General features: G+C 35.9%; 1 protein-coding gene across 2 annotated transcripts in view; it reads right to left on the bottom strand.

The window, feature by feature from the left end:
• PRKAA2 (protein kinase AMP-activated catalytic subunit alpha 2) overlaps positions 1-20,997 on the bottom strand; it is a 65,967-nt gene that overhangs the window by 8,003 nt on the left and 36,967 nt on the right. For both annotated transcript variants that reach the window (XM_036911213.2, XM_036911214.2), the window contains 7 exons: positions 17,447-17,588; positions 13,345-13,438; positions 12,582-12,726; positions 11,240-11,327; positions 9,670-9,894; positions 2,220-2,724; positions 694-820 (listed from right to left, as the gene is read on the bottom strand). In XM_036911213.2, coding sequence (XP_036767108.1) covers positions 694-820; positions 2,220-2,724; positions 9,670-9,894; positions 11,240-11,327; positions 12,582-12,726; positions 13,345-13,438; positions 17,447-17,588 — 1,326 coding nt within the window. The remainder of the gene's footprint in view (positions 1-693; positions 821-2,219; positions 2,725-9,669; positions 9,895-11,239; positions 11,328-12,581; positions 12,727-13,344; positions 13,439-17,446; positions 17,589-20,997) is intronic.

Genomic DNA, 20,997 nt, shown 5'->3' with positions numbered 1-20,997 from the left:
TTGATGAAGATGGTCTGGGTACCATATAAGCATTCCTATAGTTTATAATAGTTCAACAATAAAACAACATGCTCTATTTAAAGCAAGTTCCCTAACTCTGAACTCAGTTCTACTCTTGTCCCAGCCAGCACCTGACCCTTGATTTATTCCATTTTAATCCCACTTGGGCCTCTGAAAAGAACAAGCAATTTGGTTCACCCAAGTTTGACTTCTGGAACATGCTAAGTACTCAGATATGACCACCTCCCTTGACTCCTTTGGCTTGTGGACATCCACGGGCACCAAAATCCCAGGAGAAGACTATTTGATCATCTTGGCCAACCGGAATGAGGGAAGCTGATGAACAGGAAGCTTAGACAGTACAACGTTAACAGTAATAAAATATGAATGGAGAAATGTGACAGGGAACCTGATTTTAGGTAAAAATTGCCTCCCTGTCGTTCCTTACTTTTGCTCCACAACTAACAATTGAAATGACATTTTTATGCCAAGGAAGCATTTCTTACGGAGAGCTGCTGGATTAGATATATTCTACCTGTCCTCAGTCCTTTTTATTTAACTTAAATTTTTAGAGAAATCTAGATTACTTAAAAACCAGTATAGAGGACCTACCCACCATGTCTGAGATGATTTTAACATCTTGTCAACTAGTGCCAAGTTTTATCGTCTCATAGCTCTGCATAGCTTCCTTACCATCAATGCTTTTAAAATCCAAAAGATAGCTTCTGTTGTCAACCAGGTAAAGTTGTAAGCTCATTTTCACATAATTGCCAGTCACTGGATTTTTTCTTCTAACACGAAGATGGTATGCATTCACTACCTAAAATGGAAATCTTCTTTAATGAAAAATGTTAAAAATAACAAACTACAAAATATCTCCCTTATTCTTACTGTAAAGACTATCAATACAAATAATTGAAAGAGTTGAGGTACAGAAGAAATGCCTGAATTTTTGTAATAGTACATGGTAGTTTAGTATTTATTTAAACCCAATGATAGTGTTTACATATAGCAATTAAAATTCAAAGGGAAGTCAGAAATTATAGAAGGTCTAGACTTCATTAATGCCTCCACTCTAAAACATCAACAATAATTTTGGTTACCCGGCCTAAACTTGAATACCTCTACCTGTGAATATGGGGTAGAAGGAATAAAGGAGAACTGACATGATGCAAACTATAACAGAATTTAAACAAAATTTAAGGCATAACAATAATCCTATGGGCAAGATATTATTTGCCCTTTGAAGAGAACTGCAGCTTAGATAAAGATGACTCTAGGTTTTCAAAAATATCAAATTAGTCCCAAAAATGTTTCAGGAAGAAATTTTAAAGACATTAACACCTCTTCTTTAACTAACTAAAACTGCTTCAGAAAAAGATGTTTTTTAAATGGTTTTAAGGAAATATTATTTTGTTTATTCATTTCATGTATAAATAATAAAGTGAAAATGACTGATTTATTCAAACATGTCAAGTAAATATTTACATCATGTGTTTGAATGTTTCTTTTTTCTTCCTTTAAAAATATGATCACAGACCTCAAGAAAGGACTAAGAGTGAAAAGGATATCTGAAATGAACAAATGCTTTCTTTCCCCCCACATATACGCAATTAGAATTGAAGTGAATTTGAACACCAAATTAAAAAACGGAAATGTGGGCTGAGAGTAAGAAAAACATACCATAACTAAAAAAAGCACCAGACAAGAGATTTCTCAACTTTGAAAAAAATATTTCTTGACTGAATAAATATGTCCTGATGGTATAATCTGTGTCCACCACTAGCTGCTATAGCTACTAGCACAAGGAAAAAAAAGAAAAAAACACTCCCTAAAAATGAAGAAAAGTAAAAACATACTATCTTTGAAGACACATGACTTTTTTATTGCTATGATGCATGCTGAAACAGATGGACTCAGGTCATTTCAATTGATTAGTTTTTGTTTCTTGGCCAATAATGCTATAATTAAAAATATGTAAGGTCCCCAACATCAACACCTCTTCTTCCTTATAGAGGTTTCTTTGTTTAGTTTTGAATGCACATAGTAAATTATTGGAAAGAATGAGGTTTATCAGGAAGATGCATTCAGACAACTAAATTTGCATCTAAATAAAAAATAACTTTTTATTGACCCAAATACTCAACTCAGCAGCTCAGCACAGCTTAAGAAAAAAAAATGGCTTCTACAAGTGATCTTAATATACCACAATTTCCTACCTTCCACTCAAAATCCAGCTGCTTCATAGCTCGGTAAACTTCAGCCATAATGTCATACGGTTTGCTTTGACTTCGGATTCCAAGATGCCACTTGGCTTTTTTCACAGCTAAAGATTTGGGCTTAGTTGTATTCAGTGCATCCAGTGGACATCTTGCTTTAGGGCTGTCTGCTACAAGAGGTGGCATCCTTTCTGGATGAGGTTTCAGGCCTGGGGGAATATGCATGGCACTATCATCCATAAAAGAACCAGTTGGGGGACTAGAGGCGAGGTAGAACTCACTGGCTTGGTTCATTATTCTCCGATTGTCAATGATAAGATGATAAGCCACTGCAAGCTGGTCTTGAGGGTCACCACTATATAAACTGCTCATTACTTCTGATTCTGTACACTCAAATTTTTCACACACTTCTTTCACAGCCTCATCATCAATGACGTTAGCATCATAGGAAGGGTCTTCAGGAAATAAGTAAGTGGGCAAATCTTGTTTAAACCATTCATGCTCTCTAGGAAAAACACCACAATACACTGTTGTAAGAACATGCTTTGGCAAGTCCCAAATAGTTTAGACATGGGGCAATGAAACATAACAAAATCAAAAAGCTCTCTCTAGCCACTTACTAGCAATGGGATCCTGGTATATTATGCAGGGACCCCTGAGTAACTATGGTTACTCAGACTAGGGTATTTGCGTAACATTTTCTCAATAACAAAATGAGCCTGTTACTTCATGGGAAACATCTGGCACTATTTGCCAATGATAAAATTCAAGCTTTCAAGCAAAATTTTAGAATTTTATATAATTGGTATTTGCATCCGTGATTTTGACAATGTCCCAATAATTAAAAAATTTCTGATAACAGTGATGATAATAATATGATGTTTATATTATATAATGAAATGTGTCACTATTTGGAAAAGCTGTCTAATTCCTTAACAGAACATTTTCCAAGTGACCAATGCATGATGTTATAGAAGCATAGATGTTATCATGTAGAAGATCCATGCAAAATAAACCAGTGAATTTTAACGGAATAAAGTAAAAAAGTTCACTGGTATGTTTTCTAATTTGATATTGCAACTATTATGTTAAGCTTTAGTTTAATACCAAAGAGGACCATCCACAACTATCTGAAAGGCTATAAAATGTTTGTCCCTTTCCCAACCATTTATCTCAGGACAGATTTTCTTCAATACAACATACTGCAACAGACAGAGTGAAGGAGTAGATAGGAGAACCTAGCTGCTATCTGTGAGTAAGCCAAACACTAAGAAGATCTGAAAAATATGCCACTGGTGACCATTTTTAAATTTTTTCATAAAAGATATTATCATTTAAATTAATAGGTAATAGGTTTAATCTTATTTTTAAGAGAATTAAATATTTTTAAAATTCTCTCATTTTTTAATTTCTAATATGGTAAATATTGATAGGTATAACCTGCATTTGAAAAACTACATACACAACTCTTTGGAACCCTCAATTTTCAGACTGTCAAGGGGTACTAAAGCCAAAAAGTTTGAGTACCAGTCTCCTAAATCTTATTTTCCCACATTTCTGAGTCTGTGCACATGATGTTAATACCTAGACTATGACTGCTACCCTAGACTATCCCACTCCTTTTCATCTAATATATATTGTACTTAAGTGCTTTCTACTGAATGATTAATTCATTTATGAAATTTACTAATGACATACTATGGCAAAAGGACACTCCTAAGAGAAATTATATTCTGGTTGAATACAGATTAAACAAATATAAAAATATAGTTAACAAAAATACAGATATGAAAAAAAAAAAGATACAGATATGAAACTCCTGTGAGAAAGATTGTGAGTGGAAAGCACAAGGTAAAATGAGTGTGCATAGTTAAGAATGGGAAGCCATTGTGATTAATATTTAAGCAGATACCAGAATAAGTCATGTAAGAACTGAAGAACATTCTCAGAAGACATAATATATGCAAAGACGCTGAAACAAGAAGAGTTTTGCCATTTTCAGGGAACTGAATTGAAACAACTATCATGAGAGCATAATGAGTTACAGGTTGGAGTGGCAAAGGTATCAGATATTTCTTAAGAAAAGTTTTGGGATTTGAACCTATTGTTGATGAAAATCACTGAAAGACTTTAAAGAGACAGGGGAAACAAAATCTAATTTGCATTCTGTAAAGATCATTTTGCTTTTGATACAGAAATTGAATTGATAAGGTAAGACTAAGGAGGAAGAGGAGAAGGAAGCGGCTAGGGCAAATAGTCCAAGTGAGAAATGATGGTGTGCCAGGCCCTGAGGATAAATACAAAGATGAAATACAAAGCTTCTAATAGATCTTTCTATTATAATACTCATTGTCTTATAGTTGTTGATTTTTCCTTAATCTTCCCCACTAAACTGGGAGCTCCTTCAAACAGGAAACATGCCTTATTTAGCAGTACTCCATTACCCAGTACAGAGCAAATGCTCAATAAATGCAGAATAAGTGATGAACAGAGACATTAAGTATGAAGAAAACACAAATTCACTAATGCACTTATTGCTATGTTCATGATAATAAGCACCTAATAAATGTTTAGTAATAAAAATGACATACTAATTTTTTCAAAAGATAGAAGAAATGATGTGGTACGTCCAACATTTTTAAAATATCAGTGACAAATAGGAAACATAAGCACTTTTGAATGAACTCCAAAAATTCACTCTTCCATAAAAGCAATAATATAACGAGCAAAAATTGTCAAAAACAACTTTTCCAGAACCCTAAAAATTAACGAAAGGCTTGCAACAACCTGAGGAATGTTTTTCAAGAAAAACAGCTGACTCTCAGTAAGAACAGAGAGATTTGCAATGTTTTAAGTTGTCCTTTATCTATCTCCTTTCCCCACTGAAAACCAACAGCCTCACAATCATAGCAGCCCAGAAATCTAGCAGCCAAGCAATCACTGGTGGAAGATGTGGAGCAGAATAGGTTTAGAGTTCTCAAAAAGTCCTATCCCCAGAGAACTGTCATTTGGCATGTCTAGCAGTTCTCTGTAAACCTCTACTCACAAGCCTTATCTTTATCTGACCTGACTTAAGAGTTCCCCTACAGCAAACAGCCTTCACCCCAGGACATTTGTCAAAAACAATCAATGGCAACTACTTAACATCCATCCCAGTTGCCTAAAGCAGCAAGGGTCAGAGTAAACACAAAACTGACCACAAAACTTAAAAAGATAAGTTAGGGAATAAGAGTTCCATAAGGGGTCTTCCTCTGATATATTCCTCATTTTCAAAAAGGCCATGTACATATGCAGGGCTGTGTGCGGGTCCAAGAGAAGCCATAATTTCTAATCACTGGCTAACTTTGAGCTTCTGTTCTAGGAGGAAGTGAAGACTAAGGCAGAATTGTTAATTTATTATTGGAGCACTGAAGGCATAGCCGAACATACACACACAGTCCCTCAACAAAGGCTGGAAGACTTACTAGATCAAGGCATTTAAGGAAACTTCCACCTAATAATTAGCTGATCATTAAGTCAACCAAGCAGAGACTTCGGTGGCCAAGCTGACAATGAATACAGACTTAATGGAATGAGTTCATTAAATTCACTAAACAAACAAGAGCAACATACAACAATTACAAACTCTAAGCATATGCCCAAGAGAAATGAGAACATACAACCATACAAAACCTTGTAGATAAATGTTCACAGCAACATTATTCTTAAGAGCCAAGAAGTGAAAACAAATACCCATTAACTGATGAATGGATAGATAAGATGTACTATATCCATGCAATGGAACATTTTTCAAGCAAAAAAGGAATGGAGTGCTGATACATGCTACCCCATGAAAGAACCTTGAAAGCATTATATGCTAAGTGAAAGAAGCCAGACTCAAAAGGCTACATCCATTTATATAAAATGTCCAGAATAGGCAAATCTATACAGACAGACAGAAGATTAGTAGGTTAGGTCAGGGGCTAAAAGGAGGGAGAAATGGGTAGTGACTACTAATGAACATAGAGTTTCTTTTGGCCATGATGAAAATGTTCTGGAATTAGATAATGGTAATTGAGAGAATCCGGACCTGCATACCACCTTTTAAATGAGCCCACCCACCATTTCAGAGAGACCTAGGTTTCATCTTACCTAGGCTACAGGCATTCTCCAGAGGACACATCAGCAAGCCACAAGCCCACCTTTCCCCTGACTCCTCCCCTCAAAAGCCCACCAAAACCCTGGCCATAAAAAGCCTCTTGACCTGTTTGTTAGAGGCCTTTTCCATTGTTCTGCTGGCCAGGACAGAGAGAGGGGTCCCTCTGAGGTGTAGCAATAAACCTGATTGGACTGTTGAGTTCACATTCCCTCTTTTTTTTTCATCTATCCCCTCTTTTTTCTTTCAGTAATGACTGTATGCTTTTGTAAATATACTAAAACCACTGAATTACATAATTTAAAGGGACAAATTCATGGTATGTGAATTAAATCAATCAATAAATGTTCAAGAAATAAATCGGGAAATAATCTGAACTTTCATTTCTAATTCATTAATTTAGACAAAGGACCAATAACTATAATAAGAATACTGTTAATTAAAAAGCCATACTTCTAGCTTTTTATTTTCAGGAGTCAATTTCTAATAACTCTGTCAAGGTAAGAAGTAACCAAGATGTTTATTAAGGTTCGCCTGAGACAAAATCAATTCATTTCACAAGGGTTACTGCACAGCCACCAGAAATTATATCTTTCTATCATTACTACCTGATACCTGATTTTGATACATGACTCAAGACTAAACAGGTTATAAAGACTATCAGTCAGATTTCAGAAACTTTACAATGTGTCCAAACTTCTTTAAGTACAAAAGGTTCTTACATATTCACTTAAAAATAATATTAATAGCTAACACTGTGTGCTGGACATTGTTTTAAGAGCTTTAATTATATTAAGTTGATTACTTGAAGTTTCTGATACTCAACTGTTTTAGAACTACAGAAACAGTAAATTCACATGGTCAACCAAAGACTATCCTTCTAACAAATCTACTATATATAATGTAACTAAGGGACAAATAGAATAATATGTCAACAGCAAATAAACAGAAGAATCAAGATTCATACTTAGACAATTGAACTTCAGACCGTTAACTTTTAAACACAGTAATATTAATAGTAATATGATGCTTAAGGCATTTGAGAAAATACAGACATGTGATTTCATAAAGACAATGTCTGTCTTGTCTATGACTATATTCCCAGCCCCTGTCATAGGAACTTGCACAGAGTAAATGCTAAATACATATTTGTTGAGTGAATAAAAGCCAAAGTAATTAAATTAATGAATAAATGTTGATGAATTTCCTAACCTCAAACGGCTTACTATCTTGTAAGAAAAACAAGATCTAAACAGAAATACCTTTAAGTATGTCTTAGCATAACAAATATAAAATATTAGGGTATACTGAATGAAGGACAGATGTCATAGAACTAATGTGGCAATTTGGATTAGTGGAAATAGTATAGGTTTTGAATTTGAGCAATTTTTTAGTTAAGCCCCGCTTCTGCTCTTAGCTACATAATTCTTAACAGACACAGATTTACTCAACAGTTAATTCATATCAAATACACAATGCCTGGTATAGGTTAATACTTGGTCCTTATTTTAAAGGAACTTAAAATTTAGTAAGGGCAAAGAAATACATAAATGAATCACAACAGTCTTTCTAAGCTTCAGTTTAATGGTTTGTCAAAATGAGAATAACAGCTATCTATTAAGAATCGATGCAATGACATGTCAAGAATCCAGCAAAATGCCTTGTATATAATAATTACTTAGTAATCAGTAATTCTTTCCCTGTTGAACCATATATTATCAAATCAAGAATTCCAAAAACATTAAAAAACTGAATTTGGATGACAAAAAAATAATGAAAACTACAAATTCAAGTTACTGTATTAAGTACGGATAAGAATGCCACTATTTTATAACCCTTACCTATGTGTAAATTAACTCATCCTAGTAGACTTTTATATTTTCTTCTAAAGCCTCCAAATATATAAATGTCTGTTTTAAATTAACAGTACTCAGTATTTTTACTTTTTTAAATGTATCTGCTGATATAAACAGGTGCAAATATGTACATCAGCAATCTAATTTTCTAAGATAAAGCCAATTAAGTGAACTATTTACTATAAAGAACTGTAAACAAAAAAGGTTTTTCCTGCTAAATCTATTTCCATAACTAAATCTGGCTCTAATTTACAATTGTACATATTATGTGAGGCCCAGAACATTGAAGAATGGCATGGAGTAAGAAAACAGTACATAAACGCAAAAAGAATCACTTCTTGCTTGGAAAAGAGATCAACAGCAGTCACAACAACTATGCCCACCATTTTTAAACATTCCAAGAGTCACAGGTCATCCTGGCTTATCTTCATAAGATGGGGAGGGATTCTGGGAAGATGTCAAAAGAATGTGTTTGTAAAGAAATACCTGATGAAAGGTTGGGTTAGAATAAAAAGCCTCTAAGAAACATGACATGATTAAGTAAAATGTAAGCAGAAGGCAATGAATCATCCTGGGTTGTGTGTGCTTATAAATGTTATACTCGAAGTTACTCCAGCAGCTGCACTTTCCAAAGTTTCTCAGATAATAGGAAACCCTTCACAGCAAACCACAAGCAGCTATTTTTGGATTCTTAGAATCTTAGAAAACTTTTTTAATGCTTTATTTCATCAATCACATGTGAAATACATAAATCTCACCCTGTTTTTCTATTTGACATGTATTCAAATACTTTCTGAGCATAAACTATATTCCTAGGTCTCCTAGCACTACATATACAAAGATGAGTAAGACACTCTCTTTAGCCTTACATACTTATGATTTAAGACAGGAGAAAGACACACTGAGGAATAGCTGGCTACAAAAAGAGAATGAAAAAATGAAAGCATAAACAAAATGTGGAAATCACAGAAGTAGAAGTAACTAACATTGCCTAGGGGAATCAGAAGTGATTTCACAAGGAGGTGATATGTAAGCAGAGTTTTAAAGGATGAATGGAAATCTATCAGGTCAAAAAAGACAGAAAAGGCATCAGAGGCAAAGGGAATAATAGAAGCAAAGACATGAAAGCATAAAATAAATGTTTGAAGAACAAGGAAAAATGGCTTCAATGTGACTGAAGCACAGGTACTGGGGCCTGGTGGTGAGGGCAGGAAATGAGGCTTCAGAAGTCAGTGGAGCTTTACTAAGAAGAGCCTCATGTGCTTTGCTACCTAAGCTAAAAACTTTGGGAAACAATCTGACATATTTAAATGAGTGACATGATCAGGTTTGTAATAAGGAGAAGTAAAATTCTTATGAAGTATAGTGTTACAGAGCCTAACATAAAACAGGCAGTTAATTAGTGGTACTATTATTAATACTAGAAAATATACATATCATTACAAAAAGAATAAATCACCTTATGTCTTTGATAGTTGCTCTTTTCAAGGGGTCAACCTGCAACATATGCATCAGGAGAGTGGCAATGGAGCGATTGAGATATTCTGGGATATAAAAAACACCCCCTCGGATTTTCTTAAATAATGTAGGTACATGCTCGTCATCAAATGGAAGGGTGCCACAAAGAAGAGCATACAAAATAACACCACAGCTCCAGATATCAACTTCAGGACCCGCATACAATCTGAGAAAAAAGATGACAACATAAACCTGAAATGCAAGTGTCACTTCTTCTCAGATAGCATACCCTGCGCTTCTATGTATACACAGTACCAACTTGGTATATATTGATTTCCAAGGTCTTTAATGAAATCCACGGCCACTCCCCAACACTCAATTGTTGTTCCCCATAGAAAATAATTAACCTAAGCAATTACTATTCAAGTTTTCCAAGAAAAAATAGTACTTTTATTTATCACAAATGCACATAACTGAACATACTAATTGACTAATTAAAAAATATAAAACTTTCTTTGGTTGATTTTAGATGTAAACATCAAAGTAGAAGACCATAAACTTGAAAAAACAATACTACAGTGTATCTGCTTTTTACAAATCTTTTTACTGTTAAATACCACAATAAAGAAAATGCATATATAATAGAATTTTTATGCCTGACACACCTATTTTAAAGAGTTTCTGAAACATTAAAGTGCCCAACTAGTCCTATAGCACTCTCTTTGACAGTATTTCTCCTGTATCATATTATCCTGAGTACTACTTTCATTCTAATCACTTGTTAGATCAAGGCCTCAGATTATCTTTGCTCCAAATAACCTATGCCTAGAATATGACTCCTTTTTTCTCTCACTTTTCTATCTTTCTATCTACTAAAATTCCCCTAACAGCATATTAACAAACTCAAACCCATGTCTGAGATAACAAAATAAATATCTATAATTCCAATTAAAAGAATATTCTAATTTCAATAAAAATTGCTGCACATTATTTATATCATTTGCTGTATTGTTCAAACTTCTACATCTGCTTCTGCAATAATACCATTTCCAATAATACCTTACCATTCTATAAAGATTTTTAAATCAGACACGGGTCACTGTAGAAAGACTCGAGTTTACTACTGCAATCTGATAAACATTTAAAAATGTACGAACAAGTAAGTTATATAAGTAATCATACAATCTCCACGTGTATAGTTTTATTTCAACAATAATGTTATCCCTCAAAAACCTCATTCTTCCTCAAGAATTCTTTATAAAAGAATATGTAAAGTAGTATTAAAGGACCATGTTTAGCAGATACTTACTCTCTTATGTACACTGTTCTAAAATGAAAAAAAATCAAGGTTTCATTTTCATAATGGAAAAACTCAAATACATTCATTACAAAACCTAAATCAAATGTTTCTAAAATTTTTAATATAATCATTCTTCAAAAATGGAAAAATTAAAGGTATAATTTGTTTCTACTGTGCTAAAAATCTGATCTTCTAAAGAGAATTATAATTAAATGTCATTAAAATGAACAAAAGATTATAAAAAGCTTACTCTTCACTGGTATATTATTACCTGCCTGAGATGACTTCAGGTGCTGCATAATTGGGAGATCCACAACTAGTTCTCAGAAATTCACCATCTGACATCATATTAGATAATCCTGTGAATAAGAGTAATGTTTACCTGGTGCTAGACATTTTTAAAAGTAAATATAGATAATGCATGAGGAAAAAGATCAAGTCTTTAATGCTCCCTATATATTTTTCAATTACTAAAAAAAGCAATAGAAAGCACTTATTAGACTACAAAGAAACCATTGCAGTGTTTACACTGACAAAGAAATCAAAAGCACATCACACATATGATTGGAATTAAATTACTTTTCCAAATAAAAATGTTGATTTACTTCACAAATATGATGCTATTCTAAATTATATGAACTTTCCAAACATAGAAGTATCAAAACATTATTTACCCATTTTTACAGCTGAAATAAAATAGAGACAATTACTTTTTTATACTATGCTTTCAAAACCTTCTTTAAAAAATCTCTAACAGAAATCAGACTGGCTCCAATCTATACAGATTATGCTTCAAAAGTTTTTAATTTGGAAAGCTTTAATTCAAGACAGAAAAAAGAATCTATCAAATTAAAAACTTAGTGAAACTCTATCTCTATGTGAGTTTTGTGGTTTAGAGAGAAGGAAGAGAAATAGGTGAACTAGTGTCCTGGTTTTTAAAGACAAGGATAGAGAAAAATTTTGAATAAGCAGCGCTGAACTTTGGCACCTTTCTATCTTTATTTCTATAATCTCTCACTTCCTAATTGTTTTCCTAAATAGAACACTATGGCACCCTTTCCAGGTATGTTTACTCCAATAAGTGTTTGGTGCATAAAAAGTACATCTTAAATTTTCTCTTACACTTGACAAAAACTCCTATTCTTTTATCAAGTTGTTAGATGTTACCCTGAGACCCACTAACACCTGCCTCAATCAATCCAGAAAGACTATAAACCTCCTAACCTGCATACAAATTTTCATGTGCCTCAGGTTAAGTACATTCATCAGGGAAGTACCATTTCCATTAGATTTTCAAGAATTTGTTGCCTCCAAAAAAAAAAGAAAAAAATAAGGGTAGGTATCATTTCTTTGGAGAAAAGGTAGACTGAATGGATTTACCTTGACACCAGTCCTCTAACATCCCTACAAGATTCTGCATTTTTTCCAAAGTGTTTAAATGAATAGAATAAGCTAGTGAGGAGACTGTGCAACTAATCCCTTTCCATTATAAAGGCTTTACAATGTTGAAATTGGGGGTTCTTAGTTCTTTAAGAGCTGTTACTGGTGTACTCTGCAAGGCAGCTAGTACATGTGCAGCTACTACATTTCTGAGCAACCCTTGAGTGATTTACCAAAATCTGCTATCTTGGCATTCATGTGTGCATCCAACAGCACATTCTCTGGTTTCAGGTCTCGGTGAACAACCATATGCCTATGACAGTAATCCACAGCAGACAGAATCTGCTGAAAGAGCCGTCTGGCTTCCATCTCTTCAACCTATCAAATATAAAAGAAGCTGTGCTAAGAATATTTGGGACGTCTGTATAGCAAGGGTTTCTATTCCATAATCAACCAAAATGTAATGGAGTAAGCTCATTAGAATTATGTTAGAATTCTCAACAAATCATGTTAGAATTCTCAAGAAATCAAATAAACAAACCAAAAACTTTCATTAAAGCTCAACATATCAATCAACAGGTTTTTCTTTGCTGTTAGTTAATTTGAAATTAAAAATATTCAATTTGTAATTAATAATATTAAATGTGCACAGTGTTCTGGGGAATCAACAAAAGGTAATCTAAAACAAAACTTATGTGAAAGTCCTAAGAAAAGGAAGTAATTAGAGCTTCAACATGATATTATGGAAGTGATTTTTCATTTTGAAAAGCATAGGCATCATGCTGGCTGGCAATTAAGTGGAACATATTTCCTAAAATCACTATTTCAAAAGGTATAATCTTTAAGAACAAAAATTGATATAATTTGTTTATGCTTAGTTGGGCATCACTGCAGAAGCAACCCTAATTTGAAGATATCTTTATGGTTTACTATTTCCTGCTACTTTCCTCTTTTTTTAGCTTAGGGGTTTATTATATTAGATAGTAGGTTACTCACCCGTCCATGTTTACAGATGTAGTCAAATAATTCACCACCAGATACATATTCCATTACCATAAAAAAATCTGTTGGAGTGCTGATCACCTGGTATCTTTTTTATAAATGAAAAGAAGTTAATAAAAATGTTACTTTAATAAAAAAATCAACCTACTATATCAGTTCTTGCTCTAATTTTATATTCCAGTATTTTACAATAGTTTTAAGGCAGCAAATTATATAGTACCAAAACAATCACAGATCTATAACAGAGCTTTACAAAATTCAACTACTTTCTGAGGCTTATGGACCTTCCTTCAGATCCTCCTATGTTTACAAAATCTTTGAAATCCTTCATTCTTCAACAACTATGTTAAGCATTAGTTTTTCCATTTAAACAGAGATTTGTTTATATTCTATGGAGATGCGGTATCATATATTTACTCATTAATTTTAAAAATTCTTGTAATGATTAAATAATACTATAGGAATACAACCAACAAAATTCAGAAAGTGGACAAATGACCCTTTCTTCAACAAAGTGCAAGGAAAAAAAAAGGAGAAGGGGAAGCTACACATTAAACGTAATCAAGAGACAAATTGACCGATTATGTTGTATAGATTTAATTTTGATTCAAACAAACCAACTTTAAAAGCCATATGAAACAATGAAGGAAGTCTGAATACTGGCTGGCTGGTTGATAATATTGTTAATTGTTTTTATTTTTTAGATCTGATAATGAGCTGTGCTTGTGTTATTAAAATAAAAAGTCTTTACCCTCCAGAGCGGACACTGAACAGTTTAAAGACTATATTTAGCATAACACAATCTTTAGCATTTGCATCAAAATAATTTGGGGTGGGAGAAGTGGGAGGAAGTAGATAAAACAATACACTGACAATTGTCGAAGCTGAATGACAGGCACATGTGGCTTCATTACTTTAGAGCATATGTTTAAAAAAAACTTCCATAATAAAAAATTAAATAAATATGTATGTATGTATGTGTGTATTTCTAGGTACCCAAAGCTGAGCACATTAAAAAAGTATAAAGTCTTAACTGCTATTTGACAAAATAAAAATATTCCTAATAAACAACTTCTCCCCATATACATACCATAATTTTACCAATGTTTTGAAAACAAACTAAATATATTGTTTAACTGAAGGTTGTATTTAACACATATAAATGAACAATTGTTCTACTTGTTAAAATAGATTTGCTTTGTTTGTAAAGGATTATCTGTAATTTGGGTCATCAAGAGCAGTATCTAATTTATACTGAATTACTCTTTAGGGCTGCTTAAGTATAGCTGTGTAGTGTTTGCATGGCTTAAATTCACCCAGTGGAAAGTACAGGTAGGAGCTGAAAAGTGGCCCAGATGCCATCCTTTAAGCAGAATACCTGGACTCAGAAGCAGGGGAACCTTTAGATAATTAGTCCACAAGGATGGGTACCTTTTATTAATGTGCACAAAAGCAAGCATGCGCTAGATGATGGTTCTAGTTACTATTCCCCATTGGGAAGGACAGAGGAAATGGCAAGGTAGTTGGTGATATAATTACATACTATACAGATTTTCAGAAAGGACATGTAAAAATTAAAGGACTTATCAAGTATAAATGAAACACTTGGAAAAAGTAAAATATTAAAGCTATAGTATTGAAAATGGTTATAGATTTGTAGAAGAAATATTTCTAATAGCAATCTTTAGTCTTTGGGATGAAAAATGACAAGGTACCTCATTTTATATAAAATAATCTGAGGAATAAGGTTAAGACTACTTCAAATGAACTGTGAAAAGGGAATTTTACCTCAACACTCAAGAAGAAATGGCTCTATAAAAACAATCCTAACAGGCACTAAACTCTAACTGAATAAAATGAATAGTGTAGAGCAGGAGTACCTACTCACCTCACTGTAGGCTAATTTGATTCAATAACAGAATTCTCAATCACTTTTCTGCTCTGTACATCTTTGGGGCATAAGAGAAAAGGAGTGATGAAACTCTAATAAATTTAGTGCTCATTTCTCCAAGGATATCACAAGTCTTCATTAGATACTGTCAGACTGAACTATTCCATGAAACCTCTCACTCCACAGCAGCCACTGTCCACATGACATAAGGGCCAATCAAGAGCAATGAAACCCACAGCTAACATTACTAAGCACTTACTGCGCCAAACACTGAGCTATGAAATGATGACAATAAATATTAAATTGAAAACCTACCTACTTATATTGCACTTGGTGAGATCAATAGCTCCTCCCTACACTTGCAGAGCCTACTGTCTATCCAGGAAGACATACATTCAACAAATACTCTTTTCAAATACAGGTAAGTTCTTTACTATTCTCATAATTAAAAATCTTCAGGGCTTTCCCAATGTTCTTAGGTCCTGAATAATCAGGCCCCTGCCTATCTCTGCAGTTTTGTCTTACCTTTGAGTCCATCAATATAATAGTTTTATTTATATTAGTCATGCTGTACTGCCTCCTGCCACAGCTCCTTTATGTAAGCTGCCTCTGCTAACCTGAATCCCATACCATGACCTGTTCTCTACCCTTTAGCTGGTTACTAGTCATCCTTTAGATCTCAGGTTAAAGGTCACCCTCTAAGTCCAGGTCAGGTCCTTTTTGCTCTCACAGAAGCATTCCCTTAGCATCAAAGCATGTACCTCGGTTTGTAATAATACATTTATTATTATTATTATTTGATTAATGAGTATAAACCTAGCAAAGTATCTATAACAAAGTAGGTATTTAAGTAAAACATGTATTAGCACTTTTAAATAAGTTGAGCAGCTTGGACCAAAACTGGAATAATCTGAGACTGAAAAATTACAGCAAAATTACAACAAAACTTCAACTAATAAAATTTCAATTAGCCAGAATGAGGTGGGGAACAAAGGGAACCATGATTTTTAGAAGAAAGAAACACCATTATTTGTCACATTATACTATAAATACTACTTCAAATTTCATTGACTTAATTGTCTTATTTGTATTTAAATTGTGAAATTGTTTTGGTTTCATAACTGTGTTGAAGTTATAAGCATATAGAGTTTATACCTAGTTCTTTGTTTCTATATACTTAAGTAACAGCATTTTCAAAATAAAAACCAGGGATCCATGAACTTATTTTTCCTTTGAAAGGTATTTATAGAAATCCCACTTTCGAGAAAGGCTGGAATGCTGGAGTAGAGACTTGGAGGCAGATATGAACTCAATTACCAGATATTTAACCTTGGACAAGTTGCTGATACTATCTCTTTAGATAATGCAATTTCCTTATCTATAAGTTAAGGATAATAATACCTACCTTATATAGGCTTAACATGAAGAGGAAGTGAGATTACATATGTAAAATGCTCAATACAGTTTCTAGCCATTATCAGGGACTCAATAAGTAAAATTAACATTTATTTTATAAAATACTATCCAAGCTTTAGGATAAAAATAAAGACAATTTTCAGGTGTTCAGCATATTAAATTTCCTCAATAAATATTAAACTGTAATGTGAAGTTATTTAAAGGAATACTGTTGCATGTTTAATGTCTAAATTTTCTATGGGTCTAATCAACTTCAATTATTTATCTTTCAATTAATTCACTTATTTATTAATCTATTTACTTATTTTTTATGTTTGTAACTTGTCTTATCAAAAATAAATTCATTTGCCTTCCTAAGAACTTTACTGTCAGTAATTATAGCAATAATTGCAGTTTTGCAAGTAATATAGTTCACAATCTTTCCACCTTTTCCAGAAAGAAAATACTTCATATGTTAATGAAAAGTGACTAGAAAAAAATTACAAAGTGAATCTAGGAATGTCGAAGTCCTAAATGACCTTCAAAGTGAATACTAAAGATAAAAGTCAACTTCCAAGGCTACATTCATCACCTGAAAACAGTACTAATTTTGGAACGATGACTTAATTATAAACCAAAAGTATACAAAAAAAAAGATTGATGGAGGTTAAATGAATTAACACAGAACATAAATATGAAAAAAGAACTATAGTTTTAGAAAAGGTTAACTGAAGATAAACAATTTGTAAATTCATAAAAAACATTTCAAGACAGTTTCTCTTTTGTATTATTAGGTACAAAAATACTTACAGTTTGATAATATGAGGATGACGAAAGAGTTTCAGATTTTGAATTTCTCGTTTTATTTTTCCAACAACATCTAAACTGCGAATCTTCTGTCTATTTAATATTTTAACGGCCACTTTATGGCCTGTTAATTGATGTTCTCCAACTAAAAAAAAGAAAAAGGAAAAAAACTTGCTGTCATAGCAACATAATCATGTCTTCATGCTTGAAAGGAAAGGAGCGACACACAGCAGCAATTCACTGGAGAATTCCGCTTTATTAGGGAAAGGTGCTGGGTTATATAGGAAGGGGCATGATTTGATTGAGGTGTCACTTCTACGGGGCTGGTGGCTATTGGCTAGGTGCTGGGATTAGGGGGCGAGGGGTGATTGGGCTTCAGGTGGCGCCGGCGGGAACCGAGGACCTGGAAGAGAAGCAGGAATTTCGCCATCTTACGGGTGGGGGCTCTTCATTCCCCCCTTTCTCCTCTATGGGGTTGTGGACGTTGCTTTCTCTCTGACTGCTTCCTGCTGAACGGGGGCGTAGAAGGGAGTGAGGACTTTAGGACTGGGAGGAAAGGGTTGATAGGACTCCCCACAGTAAGGACAAGTAGATGTGGACTTCTTCAGGTTGGAAATCAATGAAGGTTCCCTGTAACCATAGGTCGAGGACTTGTTGATTCTAATGGTGCCAAGAGGATACGGGTGCCAGAAGCCAGGCGTCTGCGGCCATTGTTTCCAGGAACAGTTTCCAGCGGAGAGAGGGGTCCATCTCAGCGTGTGGTGAGGAGGTTACATGAGGGTGAGGGATCTTCTGTGGCTAAAGCTGGTAGTTCCTGAGTAAAAGCTGGTTGAAAGTTTGATTAGAGATTTTACCGACTTTGGATTTGACAAACTTTACTATACAAGGTAAGAAGAGACAGGCAAGAAGAATGATTATTATTGGGCCTGCAATGGGCCACAGCCAGGTGAGGAAGGGGTTTGTTAGTATTGAAGAAAATGGGTTGGAGGAGTAATACTGTGGGTACCGGGAGTTACCCATGTAGTGAATGGCAGAAGACCAGTAGGGACACATCTCTGTAGGTGTCTGGCCATTGCCTGCAACAGGCTTGTTTTTGGTCATAGAGGAAGCAGAGGTAGGGAGAATAAAGGTAGCTGCTAGTGAACACTTCGGTGGAGGGAGGGAAGTGGAGGTATAAAGGCTCGGAGCAGCCTTTCAGAGGGCAGTCTGATGTGTCAATGAGGGCAGTAATTTTTGTTTGATGCTGTGTGTAAGTCTGTCTGACTTTGAATCACCATACAAAGGAGGCTGGGGTGGCGGGGAAGACAATAGGAATGAGGAAAAAAAGCGAGAGAGAGCGAGGGAGCAGTAAAGGAGGAAAAAGTCATGATTCGGGTATGGATGGCAAAGGGGGTGAACGGGATTTTGGAGGAAAGAGGACAGTAAGGTCAGGAGTCTGGAGGGAGGGAGAGTCTGTAAACTTTTGTAGGTTAAGAGATCCTTTAGGTGATGTGGGGGCAGAATGGTAAGGGGGGCCCCGAATGTCAGTTTATGAGCTTCCTTCTGCAAGAGCTGTCCAGCGGCTAATGCCCGTAGGCAGGGGGCCCATCCCCGAACTGTGGAGTCTAATTGCTTGGAAAGATAAGCTACTGGGGCAAAAGATGGGCTATAATGTTGGCCTAGGACTCCTAGAGCTTGACTGGACCTTTCATGAATGTATAATGAGAAGGGCTTCGACAAATCAGGAGGATGGAGAGCTGGGGCTTCTACAAGGGCTCGACGGAGCTTAATGAAGGAGTGTCGGGGTGAGGAGGATAATGGTTCTTCAGGGAGGCCCTTGCTGAGGTCATATAGGGGTCTTGCCAACAGGGAGAAGTTAGGGATCCATGCTCTAAAATACCCAGCCAGGCCTAGAAAGGAAAGGATTTCTGTCTTGGTTTTGGGAATGGGCAGGTCAGAGAGGAGCTGTTTTCTGTCTAAGGTAATGGACTTTCTCTGTTGAGATAGAAGGAATCCGAGGTAAGTGACAGAAGGGGAAGAGATTTGAGCTTTGACGGGGGATACCCGGTAACCTCTGGAAGCTAAAAGGTTAAGTAGGGAGGCAGTGTCAAGTTGAGACTGTTCCCACGAGGGACTGCAGAGTAGAAGATCGTCCACGTATTGTAATAAGGTGGACTCGGAGTGATCATGATGAAACTGTTTGAGGTCCTGAGCTAGGACCTGGCCAAAAATATGGGGACTATCTTGGAAGCCTTGTGGCAAAACTGTCCAAGTGAGTTGTTCAGAATGTCTTGTGTATGGGTCCGTCCAGGTGAAGGCAAAAAAATCTTGGGAGGAGGGGTCCAGAGGGATAGAAAAATGCATCTTTGAGATCTAGGACTGAGAAGTGGGAGGCCGAGGCAGGGATCTGCAATAAAAGGGTGTATGGATTTGGGACTAAGGGATGGATAGGGACGATGGCCATGTTGATGAGGCGAAGGTCTTGGACGAGGCGGAAAGATCCGTTGGTTTTTTTAACAGCTAGTATGGGGCTATTAAACGGGGAGTGAGTGGGTCTGAGGTAATTTTTGTTTAAAAGATCTTGAATGATGGGTTGGAGGCCTATGAGGGCTGAAGTGGTTAGGGGGTATTGGGTCTGACAGATATACTGAGAGGGGTCACATAATTTGATAGAGGCAGGAGGACATAGAGCCACGGAGGGGCTTGTAATGTCCCAAACTTTGGGATTTACAGGGTGTATGAGGGCGGAACTGGAGCTTTCATTGGGTAGAGGGGGGTCATCGGCTATGAGGGCCATCAGAAAGGGAGTACTGGGGGCTGTGGGAGTGGATATAGTTATGGAAACATGGAGGAGAGAAAGGATGTCCTGTCCTAGTAAAGGGATGGGACACTGGGGCATAACCAGGAAGGAGTGGGAGAAAGGCATGGGATTGTCTTGGATTGTGCATAAAGGGGGGGGGGGCTTTAATGGGAAAATCTGTTTACCTCCTACCCCAACTATAGGAGTAATGGCAGGCGTGGTAGGGCCCCGGTATTCCCGCAAGACTGAGAAGGTGGCTCCTGTGTCTAGGAGGAAGGAGATGGGGTGACCGTCTACTATTAAAGTAACCCTGAGCTCCTGTTTGGTGATCGAAATGGTCAGGCGAGAAGCCCCCGGGCCCCGTCAATCTTCTTCTGCCAGCCCCACTACGGCGGGCTTAGGATGGGGGTTGTTCGTCCAGCCTCCCCTTCGGGTGGTTGGGCAATCAGACCCCCAGTGGCCCTTTTTGTGGCATCTGGGGCATGGGGTGGTAGCCCTTGACTAATGTCCTTCTTGTCCACACTTGAAACAAGCTCCTGTGGGGGGCTTGTTTGTAGAAGGGCACCCAGGTTGTGGTTTTATCAGCTGGGCCAACATTTGGAAATTGGCCTGATCAGCCTTTTGTTTATGGCGTTCTTTCCCCTCCTCCCGGTTATGGAAGACTTCAAAGGCCACTGTTAGGATCTCAGTCTGTGGGGTAGCGGGGCCCTGTTCTAACTTTTTGAGTTTAGCTTTAATGTTGGGGTAGCCTTGAGCTAGGAAGTATGTCATAAGG

This window comes from Manis pentadactyla, chromosome 4, assembly GCF_030020395.1.
Source record: "Manis pentadactyla isolate mManPen7 chromosome 4, mManPen7.hap1, whole genome shotgun sequence".
NCBI lineage: Eukaryota > Metazoa > Chordata > Mammalia > Pholidota > Manidae > Manis > Manis pentadactyla.
The sequence above is the reverse complement of the archived record's forward strand: the minus strand, read 5'-3'. Positions and strand labels throughout refer to the sequence as shown.